Source organism: Nicotiana tomentosiformis, chromosome 11, assembly GCF_000390325.3.
Source record: "Nicotiana tomentosiformis chromosome 11, ASM39032v3, whole genome shotgun sequence".
Taxonomy (NCBI): Eukaryota; Viridiplantae; Streptophyta; class Magnoliopsida; order Solanales; family Solanaceae; genus Nicotiana; species Nicotiana tomentosiformis.
The window spans coordinates 97,428,745-97,446,161 of NC_090822.1; the positions used below are offsets into that span (position 1 = coordinate 97,428,745).

The 17,417-nt window shown below is 36.6% G+C and overlaps 1 protein-coding gene across 1 annotated transcript; it reads right to left on the reverse strand.

The window, feature by feature from the left end:
• Window positions 1–356: 356 nt before the first annotated feature.
• Window positions 357–5,652, reverse strand: LOC104092114 (DNA-directed RNA polymerase II subunit 4-like). Its single transcript, XM_009597626.4, has 7 exons — window positions 5,611–5,652; window positions 4,322–4,445; window positions 3,292–3,400; window positions 2,587–2,664; window positions 1,733–1,766; window positions 1,567–1,635; window positions 357–575 (listed from the first exon to the last, which is right to left on the reverse strand). The coding sequence occupies exons 2-7, from the start codon at window positions 4,368–4,370 to the stop codon at window positions 501–503; spliced, it is 414 nt and encodes a 137-aa protein (XP_009595921.1). The 5' UTR covers window positions 4,371–4,445; window positions 5,611–5,652; the 3' UTR covers window positions 357–500.
• Window positions 5,653–17,417: the final 11,765 nt, after the last annotated feature.

The window sequence follows — 17,417 nt, forward strand, 5'->3', positions numbered from 1 at the left end:
TTTAGATGCTTTTCAGTTGTTGGCGAGTTCGTATTTTTTTTCTTTTTGGTCATGCTTTTGTGAGTTCAATTCATGTTTGTTCGTTTTGTTACTGATGGCATATGGGCCATTCCTCTTATTTTCACTGGTTGGTCAATTGACATGTTTAGCATAATTCCTCAAATGAGTGTTGGTCATCTGATAACATTGAAACTGGGTAGGCAATATGGTTATCCATGTAGCTGACATTTGTGCAAGAATACATATAATTGGTGGAAATTTATTTACTTTAGTAAATGTTCGTTCTTTCTTCGGTTGAACTTCAAACAAGCAGACGAAAATATAGAATTAACAAATCTATCGCAAGATATACTCAATTTGTTTTACCAATGTAGAAATTTGGTTGAAAAAGAAGCAAGGCCCACATACTCCTCATCTTCAGTAGTTATATTTGTCCTGGAAACTTGGTAAGTCGCGGAAATATTTACAGACATCAAATGCAGATATAAATCTAAATGACACTACTCAAACTTCTTTATCAGGGAAAGATCATTCAGCATTTTCTCGATTGCCTCATCAAGCGTGCGGCCTCTATTCTGCAACCAATGAAGGAAGTTCATCAGCCCAAGTCTACTGAGATAATACAAGTATTGAGCAAATGATACCAGCCTATAAACACACAAGCCAAGAAAAAGAACTGTACTGAACAGAATGCCAGGAAGTTACATAAGAACTGTCAAACTAGAGCTGCATGGTAGGTACTGCAGCAGCAACAACCAGTATAATCCCACTAGTAGGGTCTGGGGAGGGTAGTTTGTACGCAGATCTTACCCCTACCCTACCTAGGGCAGAGATGCTGTTTCCGATAGACCCTCGGCTCCCTCCCTCCAAGAACTCCTCACCTTGCTCTTGGGGTGACTCGAACTCACAACCTCTTGGTTGGAAGTGGAGGGTGCTCACCACTAGAGCAACCCACTCTTGTCATGGTAGGTACTGCAGATTCTAAGATATTTTAAAAGAGACCAATAATGTAATGATATGATCTCCGGTAATGCATCTGACCCAAGCCAGCACTATGGCACAATTCACTTCCACCAGACCCATGGTGGATAATGTTTTCTTTTTTGGGGGGTGGGGGTGGAGTGGGATTTTATGAAGATTCATGGATAATAATTTCTCCCTGAGCTTGTCCCGTTTTTTAAGTTGCACACTTAAAACTTTGCGAGGTCCCTTCACTACCATGTAATAAGAATTGAAACTTGAAATAGAGTCAAGCTTAACACTCAAAAGAAATACTCAAAAAAAAAAAAAAAAAATCACAGTCAATTTATAAAATTGTACTCTGACAACTTGACTAAACTTCAAAACATTTCTTAAGGGACTCAGTGTTAGAAACTTGAGTAAATTTTATACGCAATACTCTCCTTGTAAATGGATCAAATGTAAAGCACAAAGATAAGAAAACATAGGGTTTAACATGTACAACAATTTAGGGACACAAGACCAGCAAGAATAAGCAGTTGACTGTAGGAAATCTATGTGTCTTCTTTCTTCAATTGACCATGATTACCAAGGGAAATCAGGTACCTTTATAGATGGGACCATGGCAATAGCTTCCTCAACAGTTTCTGGACAAAGATTCCCCAGGACGCAGAGCTGCCAATGTACAACATTTAATAATTGCAGCTTCCCATAAAGGTATAAATAATAAAAAAAAGATAGATGTATAAATAAGATTTAGACAAATGCTAACCTCGAATTCAGCAAGTTGATATCTGCTAAGGATTCTAAAAGCAAGTTAAGATCCACATTTTATAAGAAAGTTGTGTCAATTGTTTTTCAAAACGAAAGGCACAAAAAAGTGACGGTCCATGGAACTGGAAATGAAAAGCGAGAAGTGAAGCACAAAATTTTAAAATACCAAAAATATATTAATTTTGTACTATAATAATCAAACTGTAATGAAAATGATTAATCTCAGCATTCAATAAACAAGAATGACACTATGAATCCAACTCCTCAAAGTTGAGATCTAAAGAACCGGCCATTTTTTGTCACCTGTGAAGCGATAACCCCTTGCTTCACATCGCTTTAATAACAGTGGTAGTATTTGAAAATCCCAATGATATTCCAAGGAATGATACCCTGGCATTTCAAAATGTCAAACCATAAAAAGCTCTGCATGATAGGATTTGATAGAAACATCTTATTTCTTAGGGTTGAGGATCTATAGAAATGGTCTCCTTGGCTTGACCAGTCCAAGTATACTTACTAAAAGAGGTTATACCACAATATGCAGCTCTATGTGCTTCCTTGCCTTAATTCTTTCTTTACTCTCTCTCACTTTTGATAAATTCAAGAACGTCACTTTTCATTATATATCATATGCACCCACTGTAAATATGTTAATCTACATCTCCAGGTATAATTAGAGAGAGACTATGATGCATATACTTCTTAGTCACTAATTATTTTCCCAAACTTTTCATATACTAAAACACTCATATCACTTGAGACCATAAAGTGTGCTATATACATGTAGTGTCTGCAGCATATGCAAAAAGGAATGCAGATAATTTCTTTGTATGCACCAGATTTGGAGGATACTCTCGAACTTGTCTAACAGCATCAGGATTCTTGTACCGGCTGAAACGCTTCACATACTGCAGTGACTTCTCAAACACTCTGAAAGACAAATAATTTTAGTGAGTACACTTCAAAACCAAGCACCCACTACATGCTCAAACAAAATATTTAACGGTCAAAAACATGATATAGTTGATTTTCAAAGAGAAGAAAACTGAACATAGCACACCACATCATGAAATAGATTTTCTAAAGTAGGAGAAAAGGTACTTCCTTTTTTGTATATCTGTCTTGTTACATGTATTTATCCTCAAATGTATATATTTACATAAAAAAAACTTCAGAAAGCTGTCAAAGAGGGACCTCTTGAAACAAAAGAAGTGAGAAAAACAAACGCCAGTAGATCCTCCCTTTTTCGGTTGGCCACCTATTCTCCATAGTTCCCAACTTATTCCACCATTTCCTAAAATTTAGATTATTAGGACAGCCAGCCTGGATTAAACGAACAACTCTATTAATTATATGGACATAAGAAAAACGTCAATTCAACAATGTTTTACCATTCATAAGTTCTTTAACCGCTGCAAATTCTAAAAAAGATAATCAAAACTAAAAAGATGTAACTTACAGAATAGAGCAAAGGATCCAAAAACAAAGTATGATTCAGTGGGCAGCTCAAAGATCCACGAGAAAAGGGAAATGAAATGTTTGAGTTCATATTCTTACTGGGAAACTTGATTGCTCGGATCATCAGATATCTGCTGAATCTGCTCATACTTGTGTTCAAGAATCAAAGAAACTTCAGAGTTCATTAGACACTTGGCCTTCAAAAACTCTGAAACCAAAGTAACATAAAACATTAAGCTCCACCTACTTATAGCATGTAAGCATCAACAGGACAAGAAGGAAAGAACCTATCACTTCAAAGAGACACCAACTAATCCAAATACCAGAGACAACCAATTGGGGAGTGACTAGTAATTTTCAATTTTAGTTTTGCAAAATAAAGAATACCCATAAATCATTTACTTCCCTTCAACTTTTGCAGTGAACAAGACCACACACACGGCACACACACACAACACACATATAAGTACTACATACACACAAAAAATATGTGTGTATCTATATATTTTGAACAGTTTGTGTGTGTGCGCGCGCGTACACTCGGAGTTTGTGCGCACACACACACATACCCTTTTGCGACTAGAGGCGGAGCCAAGGGTTGAAATTTACGAGTTCTGAACTTGCGACTGAACCCATAGCTCGTCTTAGTTACCGAGTTCGCAATTAAATATTTACCCATATTTATGGACTTCCTCATACGAATACAGGGTCTACACAAAAGTTACCAGGTTCGTTCGGACCTGTAGCAGATACTCTAGCTCCGCCCCTGTTTGCGACCAAGTAAAACCTAAAAGGGAGAGGGGAATTCTTTTTATTTTCCTAAAATTTGGATTGCATTAACAAAATAGTTCCATGGATTGGCAACTATCTTCATGTCGCTTCTCCAAATCAATACTTCTGCAAACTCCATCAAAATCCATTGATAGCAAAAGCATAACATTTTTTTCCACTTCCTTGCACTAAGATTAAACAATTTAAAGATAAAATCAGTCTAATTTTCTCATCAAATTCAGTTATTTAGGAATCTACTGGCCCAAGGATTACAAAGTAACAAATAAAATTCGAGGGTTTGGGAAAAAGTAAAGAAAGTCAAACGGCTGAACAGAAAAGGAAATTCAATAAAAATTACCGTCGCCAATTTTGAGTTCGGCTGCATTTTCTTCTTCTTCCAAAGACATGTTGAGAGTACGACGACACAATTACACAAAACCGCGCAGAAAATGTGGAACCCTTTAAAGGCAAGAGGTAGAGGTCTTAGGCCTCATTTTTTTTTAAAGATTAAACTCTCAATCTGAATACATATGAATATTTAAGACATATCAATCTCAATACACAATTGAATATTAAGATGTGTATTAAGATCTAAATAATAAATAATTAAAACTGTTTGATTTTTAACATATGAACGTATAAGATTTATCTTTATTTGAAAATTAATAAATATAAAATTTAAATAAAATACTAATTAATCTAATATGTATAATTAAGTAGGCGGCTGGTCGTAAAATAGTCTTTTTTTACTAAGTGATGTTGCGGTTGTATTCTATCAATAAAATATATAGTTTTTAAAAATATGATAGTTATTGGTGGTGATTGCTAACGGGTGAATGCCGACTAGAGGCGGTGGTTGGTGGTGGTTCAGGGTAGTAGCTAGTGGTAGTGGCGAAGCCACATGGTTATAAGTGATCATCCTTTGTCGAAAAATTGCACTGTGTACATAGGTAAAATATTACGTTTTAGAGGTATATAACACATATTGAACACTCTTTGTCGTAAATTTTTCCCCCTTTTTAAAATTTGAACACCCTTGGAGAAATTCCTAGCTTCGCCACCGGCTAGTGGTGATTGGTAATGGTGGCGATTATGATTGAGGATGATGGTGGTAGGTGGTGATAGTTAATAATGGCGGGTGATGGTGGTAGTTGTGATTGAGGAAGGTGGTGGTGGGTGGTAATATGTTATAATGATGGGCAGTGCCCGACTGTGGTTGTTGATGGTGATGGGGTAGTTAGTTGTGGTAGTTGAGGTTAATGAGTGTTAATTGTGGTTGAGAATGATGGTGGCGGCAGTGGTGGAGATGGTGGGTGGTGATAGTCGATAATGGTGGTGGGTATGATTGATGATGATGGTGGTGTGGTGGTGGTAATGGCGGCATGGTGGTAGTTGATAACGGTAGGCATTGCGGTAATTAATAATGAATATGGATGATAACATCTTAATGAAATCAAGTCTCTGTTATAGATCTTAATCATACTGACCTATTCAGACCCATTAAGTGGTTGTGAAGTAGAAAAAACAAACACACTTAATGATTAAGATCTGAATAATTAAGCTTCAGACTTTAAAAATAAATGCACTTAACGTTTGCGATCTGAATGATTAAAATTCAGACATCCATTAAGTACAAACAAATGAGACCTTAGGGAAAGAGAGTTTTTGAATATTGTGTGAAATAGAGCGGTGCATAATTTGGTAAATATAGAGTTAGCATAGTGAAATCGAATTTTTTGATATTTTGGTATTATTTTTTTGTGGTCAGAAGGATAAATATTTATATATAATACTAAGTTAACGTTGATCTTACATTGGGTTGCTGAGGAGATGAGTCCATCGTACCAAATAGAGAGTAGTCTAAAGCTACATTTACAATATTACAACTTTTAATGTTCCTTTCAAAAATAGTTACTAGGGTGTCTGCCCATAGTATTTCATTGACAAACACCGGAGAAACTACCAAAAAGTTGATTCCTGCTTCCAACTTCTTCCCTGCCTTTGTTGCCAATTTGTCTGCCACCCTATTGGTGGATGGCCTAGAGCTGCTAGGAGAGACCTGCATTCACAGATCAAAGGATCATATATCAGATGTCCATTGTTGATGCATTGTATTACCTCTGTCGAGTCTACAGTGGCCTCTAAAGGTACTAGATTGTTTGATATTGTCATCTTTAGGCCTTACTAGAAAGTTGTTAGCTTATAATGAAGAGTATTTGCTTGATTTTTCCCATAAACTATGTTACCCAATCCCCATTGCTGTTTCTAATTACCCATCCCATTCCTCCTGTATTTTCTTTTTGATAGTTAGCACCATCAGTTTTAGCTTGTAACACTCCCCCTATTGGGCTGCCATTTAATTGAGACAACAATATTGTGCCTGGGCTCTTTTCCTCCTATTGCTATGTACATAAATTTTACAGCATTGTTAATGGCCACTTTAAAAGGGAACATGATCCTTCATATGATTGAAGTCGTTAATGTTTATAGTTATCCAAATCTACCAGAGCCAGAGAGGGATTGAATGCCCCCATTTGAGCATGTCATTGAAGGGTTGGTGTTTTACTTTGTTAAGAGTGTGCACCCAGTGTATTTGGCTAATTACCAGGTTTGGGATACTGAGGTTGGAGTGGCTTTGCTCAGCTAACTTGTTCCAGCATTGGATAGCATTGTCACATTTGATGAGCAGGTGCTCAATTGTTTCTTCCTCCTTATTACAGAAGAAGCACACAGGGTTAAGATTCATACCCCCGGAGTGGAGTTATTGGGTTGTAGGGAGCCTACCATGGGTTACTAACCAAAGAAAATATTTTATTTTGTTTGGCAATTTTTGGGCCCAAATCCAGTTGAAGTCTTTCCCAGAGTTGTGATCCTGATGGTGGTTCAGACTTCTTATGAGGGTATAGGCAGCTTTGGTTGAAAAGAGGCCACTTCTATTTTGGTTCCAAACCATCATATCCAAATTCTCAGAGTTAGGATTAACAAGGGTGGAGTTTATAGTAGTAACTACCTCCTCAGGGAGGTTAAAAGAGATATTACTAAAGTCCCAATGTCCTTCAGTGTAGCATTAGTCTACATTCAAATTCTCCTCTCCCCCGTTTAGTGGGCCACTGATAAAGGTTAATTCTATCCCCTTTGTGAACTACTCACCTAGTAGCCTTACTACAAACAGACCAACCATTCTTGACAGTCCTAGAGGCTATGTGCTTAGAAGGGTTTCTGCTAGTAGAGTGCTTGTGGAATAGAACTCTGGTCCACAGGGCATTGGGATTGTTGTACATACTCCAAACCAAACCAGTGTGAGTGGCAGTGTTTATGCTTTTAGTAGTCTGCACTCCCAAGCCACCCTCCTCCTTTGGCTTGGTCATGATTTTCCACCCAACTAGGTGCATTTCTTTTTTGCTGTAGTGGTACCCCAGATGAAATTCCTCTGTATTTTGTCAATTTGGTTACATACCTAGGCTGAGAGCTTAATGTATTGCATGGCATGGCTAGAGATGCACCCAAGTGAGGACTTAGTTAGAGTTGTTCTCCCAGTCATATTCAGGAATTGGGTTTTCCAGCCTGCAAGCTTAGTCTGCATACTATCAATGATAAACTGGTAGTCTCTATTGGTGGGTCTTTTATGGAAGATGAGAAATCCCAGGTAACCACCAAATGAAAGGCTGGGTTTGATGATCAATATTCTGGCTAGTTTATGTACTTCCTCATGGTGGCAATTTGTGGAGAAGATAACTTTGGACTTGGATGTTATTTACCCTTCTGGTCAGACTTACAACTAAACTTATGGAGGGTTTCTATTATGCTATTGCATTTCTTGGTGTTTACTATAGCAAAGAGAGTGAGGTCATCTGCAAAGAAAAGGTGGGAGATTTTTTGCCTTGTTTGACTGATTTTGATAGGGAACCAACTCTCAATATGCACTTTAGCATCAACACTTCTAGATAGTCTCTCCATACACATGATGAAGATGTAGGGAGACATCGGGTCTCCCTGTCTGATGTCCCTACTAGGCTTAAGGTACTCAATCCTACTCCCATTGACAAGCACATAGATAGAACTGGGGAAAATGCATGACAGAATCAGCTTGGTGATGTTGCTAGGAAATCCAAAATAAAGCAGGGTGTCTTTGATGAAGGACCATTCTAAGCTATCAAAGGCCTTTTCCAGATCAATCTTTAGGATCATGTTGATATTTCTGCCTTTTATTTTCTTAAAGTGACTAATGTATTCTTGCACAATAATGACATTATCAAAGGCCCTCCTATTAGAAAGGAAGCTAGCTTGGCTAGGGACTATAATAGAAGGCAAAATAAGCTTAATTCTGTTAATAATAATTTTGGTGATCAATTTATATATTGTATTGCATAGGCCAAGAGGTCTAAAGTTCTTCAGCACTGTTGCATTTGCATATTTAGGGATTAGGCACAAATAAGTAGTGTTAACCACAAGGTTCATTTCAAGGGTGTGGAAGACCTACTTACAAAATCTGTTACCTTACCCTCAAGGACATTCCGGTATTTTTGGTAGAACATTGGGTGCATGCCATCAAGTCCAAAGGCCTCATAAGGTTTGAATAAGAATAAAGCATTCTTTATCTCACTATTCCTCAGGGGAGCTCTAAGAATGTTATGTTCCCTAAATGAAAGAGTATGTGAGACATATGGGGTGGTATCTCTACTATTGGTAGAAGATTGGTGGTCAATGGTGAATAGGGATGAGTAGAACTGGAATATGGCTTTTTTAATTCCCTTGTGCTCATCTATCCAACCCTCTGCCTTATTTTGGAGGGTCAGAATTCTATTCCTTCTTCTCCTATTGAGAGTAGAGGTGTGGAAACACTTAGTGTTAGTATCTCCCTCCATTAGCCAGTTTATCCTAGATTTTGTTTTTCAAAATTCTTTTTCACTTCTCAGAATGGCTGAATAGTCTTCTAGGAATTGACACTCTAGTTGTTGGAGGTAAGGGTTGAAAGGGTATGTATTAGACTTTTGGATGCCTCCTAGCCTAGCCAGTACATGCTTCTTTTTATGGAAGATGTTACCAAAAACTAACTTGTTCCAAGTAGTAACCTGATTTTGGAATTTGGTAGTTCCCTCAAGTAGGTTACATGTACCCTCATAGGCCTGCTGGACCACATTGGTGAGGGAGGGGTGGCTGCACCACATGAGCTCAAATCTAAAGGATTTAGAGAGACCACTAGGCATAAACTAAAGATTTATTAGCATAGGGCAGTGATCAGAGTAAGTTTTAGGAAGCTGGCTAATTGAGCTAGAAGGAAATTCCTGGATCCAATCATCATTAGCAAAACACCTGTCTAGTCTTTCCAGGATTAAATGGCTCCTCTTCCTATATCTCATGTTAGTCCAGATAGGTGAGGCCATCAACTTAAAACTTACATTCAGTTATTGACAATGGGAGGTTGTTCATTGTTTGCCTTAGGGAAATGACATGTAGTTGTAGAAGGTTTCAGTTAGATCAAATACCATGTTCGCTTGCGTGGGCAGTGTTGAGGTTAAAAAATTTAGAGGGTAAAGATTACTGCTCTATATACTACAACAATGGATACATGTTGAAAGCATACGACATTCCAATTTATCCTCTTCCAGATGAAAGTACATGGACAATACCTGCAGAGGTATTAGAACAAGTTATGTTGCCACCAACCGGAAATAAGATGTCTGGAAGATCTAAGAAGGTGAGATACAATAAGGTTTCAGAATCACAAGCTAAGAGGCTAAAGAGTTCATGCGGACAATGTGGATGTGAGGGCCACAATAGGAGAACATGTAGAAATATACCTAATCACCACTGAGTGGTGTTGTTCCTAATAGATTATAAGAATTATTAGGTTAAATAAAATGTAGGCCTTAAATATAAATGATTGATGTATATATATCAGGTTTATTAATGATGAGATATTATCCAGTACAAGTGCAAATGAAGTTATTTAAATTTTGCACTTTTATATTCAATTTTTAATTTATTAGAGGTTGCATTTTCGCATGTATATCAAAATGTATCATATAATTGTGTTGGTCGAGATCAATATATTAAGTTGTGCAGGACATGTATAGCATCATGTATATTATTGCAAGTACATGTATACATTTTTCTAGCACATGATTTTGAACTATTTAATAATTTTATATGAGGTTGCATTAGTATGTTGTCATATTGAACACTAAATTTATTGACACAGAAAGGTATAACATTATTTAAGGATATACAAGTTAGGATATACATCTCTGTACTTGTTATACATACAACTATATAACATATACATATAGTTAGTCGTATATTTATTAGATATACATATCAGGATATACATGTTAATTCAATTAAATGTATACATGTAGTTGTACAATAAAGTATTGATATACATGGGCATTGAGATATACACAGTACTGGTGTTAGTTAACAAATATACATAACCTAGTTTACTATATACATGTTATTTATAGCATGACACAAAATAGTTCAATTTTTAATTATAATAATTATTAAAAAAAGATAGTTAATGTGTATTAGCTAGGGGTAGGGAATTACAAAATGTCCAACATCTGTTTGTAATCAAAATCGGCAAAAGAAAAAGAAGCTAAGCAATTCACACAGTCTGCTGTCTTGCTTAATTTACACACTATCGAGTGTCGACTCGCATGTTAGAAAGACATGAGCATGAGCAACAAAATTTAGACATACACATCTAAATTTTAAAAAACAGAATAAATAGTAAACAAAACTTAAAAATTGTATAAATATCGAAATACACGTGCTACATACTAGTAATTTCTTAATTTGATAAAAAAAGCGAAAGATACTTTCATCCTGCAAAAGATAAATACTATATTGAAAATATTGTACCATAAAAATCCATAAATAAAATACAAATGTGTTTACAGATCCCAAAATAATAGATAACTAAACTAGAGAATAAGACTAATTGTTCTTCAATATTACAGGAGCATTTTTTCTGAAACTTCTTTTAGAAAACTCTGGCTCACTTTCATCTTCGTTCTCTTGTTTGGTTCTGCCATAATCCCACAACAATGTACCAAGTCATTTGTGATATTGCTCTGCGTAGAATTCAACTAGAATTGGTCTTTGATGGATAAAATACTCGGCAAAAGATGTCACATATATACCACAATCACTAAAAAAAATGAAGAGACGTTAGAAGGATTCAACACCCTTTAATAATATATTATTATTTTAAGAAAGTTTAAAAAGATTGAAACTTAACATACGCGTGTTCTTGTTGTGAAAAATCATCAACCATGTGAATTGCTAACACATCAGCAAGTGGACTGTCTCTGTAGAGTTCATTGGTCAAATCAATATCATGTCTCTTCCTGTAAAAGCCTGCACTAGCTAAGAAACGAACAATCAACACTGCATATGGTTCTCAATGCCATTCATTCTTCAAGCCTATAGGAATTAGTACATGATCGACGGTGTGCCACGGAATATTGCAAGGTATGTATGAGCCTCGCATATACTCAGCTATTTCATGATCTTTAGGGATGACACCATAGTCCTTATTGCTTGCAAGAAATTGATCATACAATGATTTTATCTTTATACAAAATGGAAAATTTGTTGTGGCGAAGGACTTTGGAATGTTAACATCATACTTTATCTTTTTCCTTAGATAGTAGAAGATGACATCAATATGCTGCAAAAAAAACAGACTTCATTCAATAAATATAACAATTAAAGATTTTTTAAAAAAAAACCACGTATGTAAGCAAAGACAGATGTGTTTCAAGTTAAACATTATACGATATACAATCAATGTCTTGATATACACGAAATAAATGAATGTAAACATATAATTATGTGTTTTATAGTTAGATATATATGTCAGGATATACATGTTAGTACATGAGAAATACATCAACATACAAGATATACATCTAGTTAAAAAATAAAATTGTGTTTGATATATATGTAGAAATATACTATATTCCTACAGTTGACTGTTTTAATATACATAGCATTATTCAAGTCAGTTATACAATTAATTTCATGATGTATATGTGGTTATAAATGATAGTACTACTATTAGTTACATATATACATAGAGTTATCTAAAAAATAATACTATGAAAAATAGGTATCAAATTTCAGAAACTTTAATTTGTAATGCATCATAGAGTAAAACATCAAATAAGGGCATGCATAACTAGCAGAAAATCAAGATTCTAAAACTTCCCTCTAGATTCATTGATATAATAAGTATTGTACATAAGGAGATAAAAACATCAGAATTTCTCACTAGACAACGGAACATACAACTGCACAAAAGAATGACTCTAGAGTGATTACTTTGGCATAAGGAGGCACGCAAATAATCTTCAATTATACCACAAATTCAGCCTATCATACTGTGCACTACCTAATGTAAGGAGAGATGTTTTCAATTTAGTTCATGTGAGATCTCAGCTCCTTAAAAGCAAGAATAGAAAAATCAACTTGGTAGCACACACTCACATTTGACCCACCAATGGACCTCACACCAATTCTGATCATAACATACTAGGCCAATAAAATTTCAAATATCCACAATGGCCCTATTCATGACACATAAGAACAACCGTCAAATCCGGAACAAACTCACACGGTCCACATCCCAAGGAATAGAATGCCTCTCAAGCATAAACTCTCGCATTTGCGAATTTACCATAAACTCCATTCTTGGTTTTAATATTTAACAATCAAATGACTAACATGCCACACTTATAAAAATCTCCCCGTGGGGTACGCTCCCACGACCTTCCGCTCAGGTAGCAAAGTACGCACATCCGTACCACCAACCGTACTAACTCTGTAAAGCAAATCAAGAATCCGCAAATCAATACACAAGCCTCTTACATAGAATGTTGTTCTGAGGTGACACTAAAGAAAATGCCACCTTACTCTGAACATTTGAATTCTCCCCTGCTCATCTGAGCTCGTGACATTCTTATCGACACCGAACCACAATGTTGATCCTCAACTTTCAAATTCCCATGCCGCTTACTGCACCTATCATGCCGCTATGCAAGAATACACGAATTCATCATAAACCCTGAACTACCAGTAGAATAAATACTTCATTGATTAGACCTCTGAACTTCTGAAAAACGTAGTTGTTACCCAATTAAACTCCACCTCTATAAATTGATTAGGCTTTAGTTGTTTCTTCACTTCTTAATTTCCAAGCCGTCAAAAATTCTCTCTATCTTCTCTCATCTTCAAAACACATACAAACTCATATTCTCTCACACCCAAACACAGAAATGGAAAACCTCTCTGAAAATCCCTTATCACCACCCAAGAAAACTACACCCACACCATCCATCACACATTCAACCATACCCACCTCTAAGAAAGGAAGGTTCAAGATAATAGCTGGCAAGGTTGTCGTTGGAGGAGAACAAATCAAGAAAATTATTGAAAACTTGAAAGCGAGTCGGGAAGAAGAACCCTAGAAATATGATGAATCATTCAAGTCTGCTACTGAAGGGGAAAACTTATTTCTTCTGAAACATAACAGGTAACTTCTAGTCCGAAAATTACTTCTAAAATCATCTCTGAGGTTGCTGCAAATCTGGAAAATAGGTTTGTTCTGGTAGGAATGGTGGCTGGGGTAGAGACCACTGAGTCTGAAAAAATTGGTGGTAAAAATAAAAAGAGAAAAGAAAAGGAGAGTGAGGGTGCTCAAGGCGATGTGAGGGGAATGGGAAAAGGAGTGACTGAATCTTCACCCACTCCTGTTGGTGTGACTGAAGAAACTAGAGCTATGGTAGTATGGAGTGAGGAATCTGCTGGAAGAGAAGAAGAAAGTGTGAAAGAAAAAGGGGAAAGTGGGTCTGGAGAAGCAGCTGAGGGGCTTGTTAGGTTGAGGAAGAGGTTCCAAGAACTTTTTCCATCTGTGAAGGAACCCCTCGTGGACCTACTAAGAAAAGTGTCTGACAGTTACAATCCTAAAAAGAAAAGGAGTTCAGCAATTAAAGTCCCTGGTACTGCTAGGGCAAACAAGAAAAGAAAGGATGCCTCATCTATCCCTGTAGAGACTCCTCCTACAAGAGGAAGAGCTACAAGGAGTCAAAAGAAGAAGAGTGAGGCTGAACTGGAAAAGGCCTTAGAAGAAAGTAAGAGAAAAGTTGCTACTAAGGGAAAGAAGAAGGTGGGCGAACCTGTTGAGGCAGTTGAAATTGAGGAGATGGAGAACAAATGGAGGTTGTGACTGATGGTAGGCTATAACATTGTGTTTTAGTCGCTTATTGCACTCTAATTTACTGCACTTTAATTGAGTTGGAGCTTTAATCGCTAGTGTTTTGCACTAATTGTGTGTTTTATGCCTTGTAGGAGTGATTACAATCTATATAGATGTTGTGGAATAAATTCGTGCTATTTTGGAGCTTTGAAGTCTGAGTAAAAGCCCAAGGATTAAGTTGGAATCGTGTTCGGGGATCAACAGATGATAGTGCACTTTAAGAACGAAACGAAGAATCGAGCAGGCATATTACGCATTGTCTAGTAAAATGCACATAACCTTTGCTCAGAAATCCATTTGGGCTACACAATATATCATTGGAAATCTATTTAAAAGGGATACAACTTTCATGTTTTACACTTTTCCAAATTCCCAATTGATACTACCCAGGTGCGCGACCAAGTGCGCTACCAAGTCCCCAGGTGCGTGACCGCACATGTCCTATCCAGGAAGAGTCCTATTTCGCTAAGAAAATAGTAGTTTCGTACGTTTTTGTTTTGGCGGTGGATGAAATATCCCAAAACACCATTTTAGAAAGACTTTTGGACAGATTTCGACCTAGAGAGGCCAAGGAGGCTAAGGAGGAGTTTGAAGAACACAAGCACAAGGATTTCATCATTCCTTCCTCACTCAAGATCCGGGTTTGGATTGTATTTATGTTTTCCTCTACTTTTATTTCATTTGTGAAGAACTTCTCCGCGTCTATGGAGTAGAACCTTTTGGATTTTGCTGGATTTGGTGTATTGATGGTTGTTTGTGGATTATAACTCTATTTTTATGTATTTGAATCATTTTTGGAAGATTTAATTGTTGCATCTATGTTCACTTATTATTGTAATCGAAAGAGGCATAACTTGTGATATATTTGCACTATATTGTTGGTTGAGTTCATAGATTCTTCTAAGTAATCGAAATAGGCTAGTTGAATCCTTGATTAAACTTAGTTAGGAGGATAATCGAAAGAGGTTTTTCTAAAGACCAATCCATTACGAATTCTTGCATATCTTCACCGAGCTTAAATTGGTTCATATTATGAGGTTGAGACTTAATCGGGAGAGGAGTTTCTACAAAATATTTGTACTGATAATTAAGCGAATTAGAGAGACTCACTTGAACAATAGAAGTGAATTATCTAGAGTTAGATCTCGAACAATTATCTTGCACCTATCCTATCAACCCATATTTTCTCCCATTGATAACTCTCTTGCTTACCTTTGTTGTGATTGTCATTAGTCAATAGCTGTAGAATTTAGATTATTAATTATATAAACCTCAAATGTTGATCCTCCTTAATAGAAGTCTAGCTAAAAACTACGATAATATTGTTTAAATCCAATCCCTGTGGATACGATATTATACTATACTATCTTTGACTAGCGAGCATAATTTATGTGTGTGTTTTACGCTCGTCAGTTACTCCAAAGGTAAAGAAGATCAAGACTTCCATAAAGAAGTTCGTTTCAAAGACAAAGTCTGTAGGGCCATCTACCTTAGACAAAAGAACTAGGTCTGCCTTAAAATCCAGAAAAGTAAAAATAGTGGAAGAAGAAGAATGGAGTGGAGAAGAAGAAGAAGAAGAAGAGAAGGAAAATATGGTTAAGTTTGGGAAAAGAACCATCTTGAAAGGTAGACTCCTCGATAACTTGGATGAGGAAGGCATGGTGATGCCGCTGGAAATATTACAATTGCAAGGTTAGAAGGGCATGGTCCTTCAGATGGATGGAAAGCATGCTATAACTAAAATTGTGGAGTTCATGGCAAATTGTGAGATCAAGAATGGTAGAGCCACCAGTGTAGTGAAGGGGGTGACAATGAGTTTTGATGATAAGGAACTGGAGAGATCTTAGGCATACCTGCTGCAGGGTACAATGATTACAAGAAACTCAAATGGCCAAATCTAAAAAATCTCCCTACTTCTCTTTCCATTACAAGGAAGTTTGGTGATAATGAAGAAGAGCTTGAGCCCAAGGATATATACAAAAGTGAGATGAAGCTACCCCACAAAGTGTTGTTCGAATTTGTTAACAAAGTTGTGCTGCCTAGGCAGGAAAAGAGGCACATTGCCACATTCATGGACCTGGTTCTTATGGAATGTCTGGACAGTGGGAGGCAAATCAATTGGCCTGAATTTATCATCCAGATTCTCGATAGGGTTCTGACTGGCACCAAAACTCATGCCATACCCTATGGTTTCATTCTCACGGTTGTACTTGCACACTTCAAGGTACCCATCAAGAAATAAAAAGTTGGTATAAGCAAGGATCACTTTGGGGCAAATACTTTGACTGTTTGTGACTATGAAGTCCACAGTACTCCCAAAGAACCTAGTTCATCAAAAAAGGTACATATGAACAGCAAAGTGCGAGCCTTGGTGCAAGAAAGTGGGGATAAGGATGCTGAAATTGAAAGGCTAAAGAAGAGGTTGGCAGAAGTAGAAACTGAGAGAGATGTTCTCGGAGCTGAGCTTGCAAAGGAAAAAGAGAAGAATAATAGTATTCTTTATGATATGCTGAAACTGCTTCAAGGCAAGAACTTGGTCCTTTCCAGCCTTAAAACCTTCCTAGCCTAGTTAGACAAACCAGTGACCCGGATGTGATTTCTTTTTTATCTTTTTGTTCATAATCCAGTGTCTTTATTTCTCTTATGCTGTGTGGATGACTAGTATCAATGATAATCAACTGTTTTTGTGTTCTAACTATTTGTTGATGCTTCTTAGTTGACTAATATCATTAGATTGATAAATGATGCTTGACTTTATGATTGTATTTGAAGTAGCCCTAGTGGTGAGTAATTTCTATTAAAATTTGGTTATCTAACATAATTATGCAACATTTCGATGATGCCAAAAGGGGAAAGATAAGTTGTGCTTTTTACTTTGGACTATGATTTTTATAACCTAATGAACTTGGTCCTTGATGATTTGTGACTTTAAAATGGAAAGTATTCTAACATTGTGTTGATGTTGAGCTAAGTTAACACAGGGCCTATGCTTATGAAAAGCACAAAGTTTGTCATCATCAAAAAGGGGGAATTTGTTGGCCCAAGTGAAGTTTTGTTTTGATGATTGACAAAAGAACTCAAGCATGAACCTGGTCCATACACAGTGTATACAGACACGGGCTGATTCGAGCATAAGGGATGCACGGGAAGGAGATAAGCTCAAGTTGTTATATCTGATATCTCCTTCTTCACT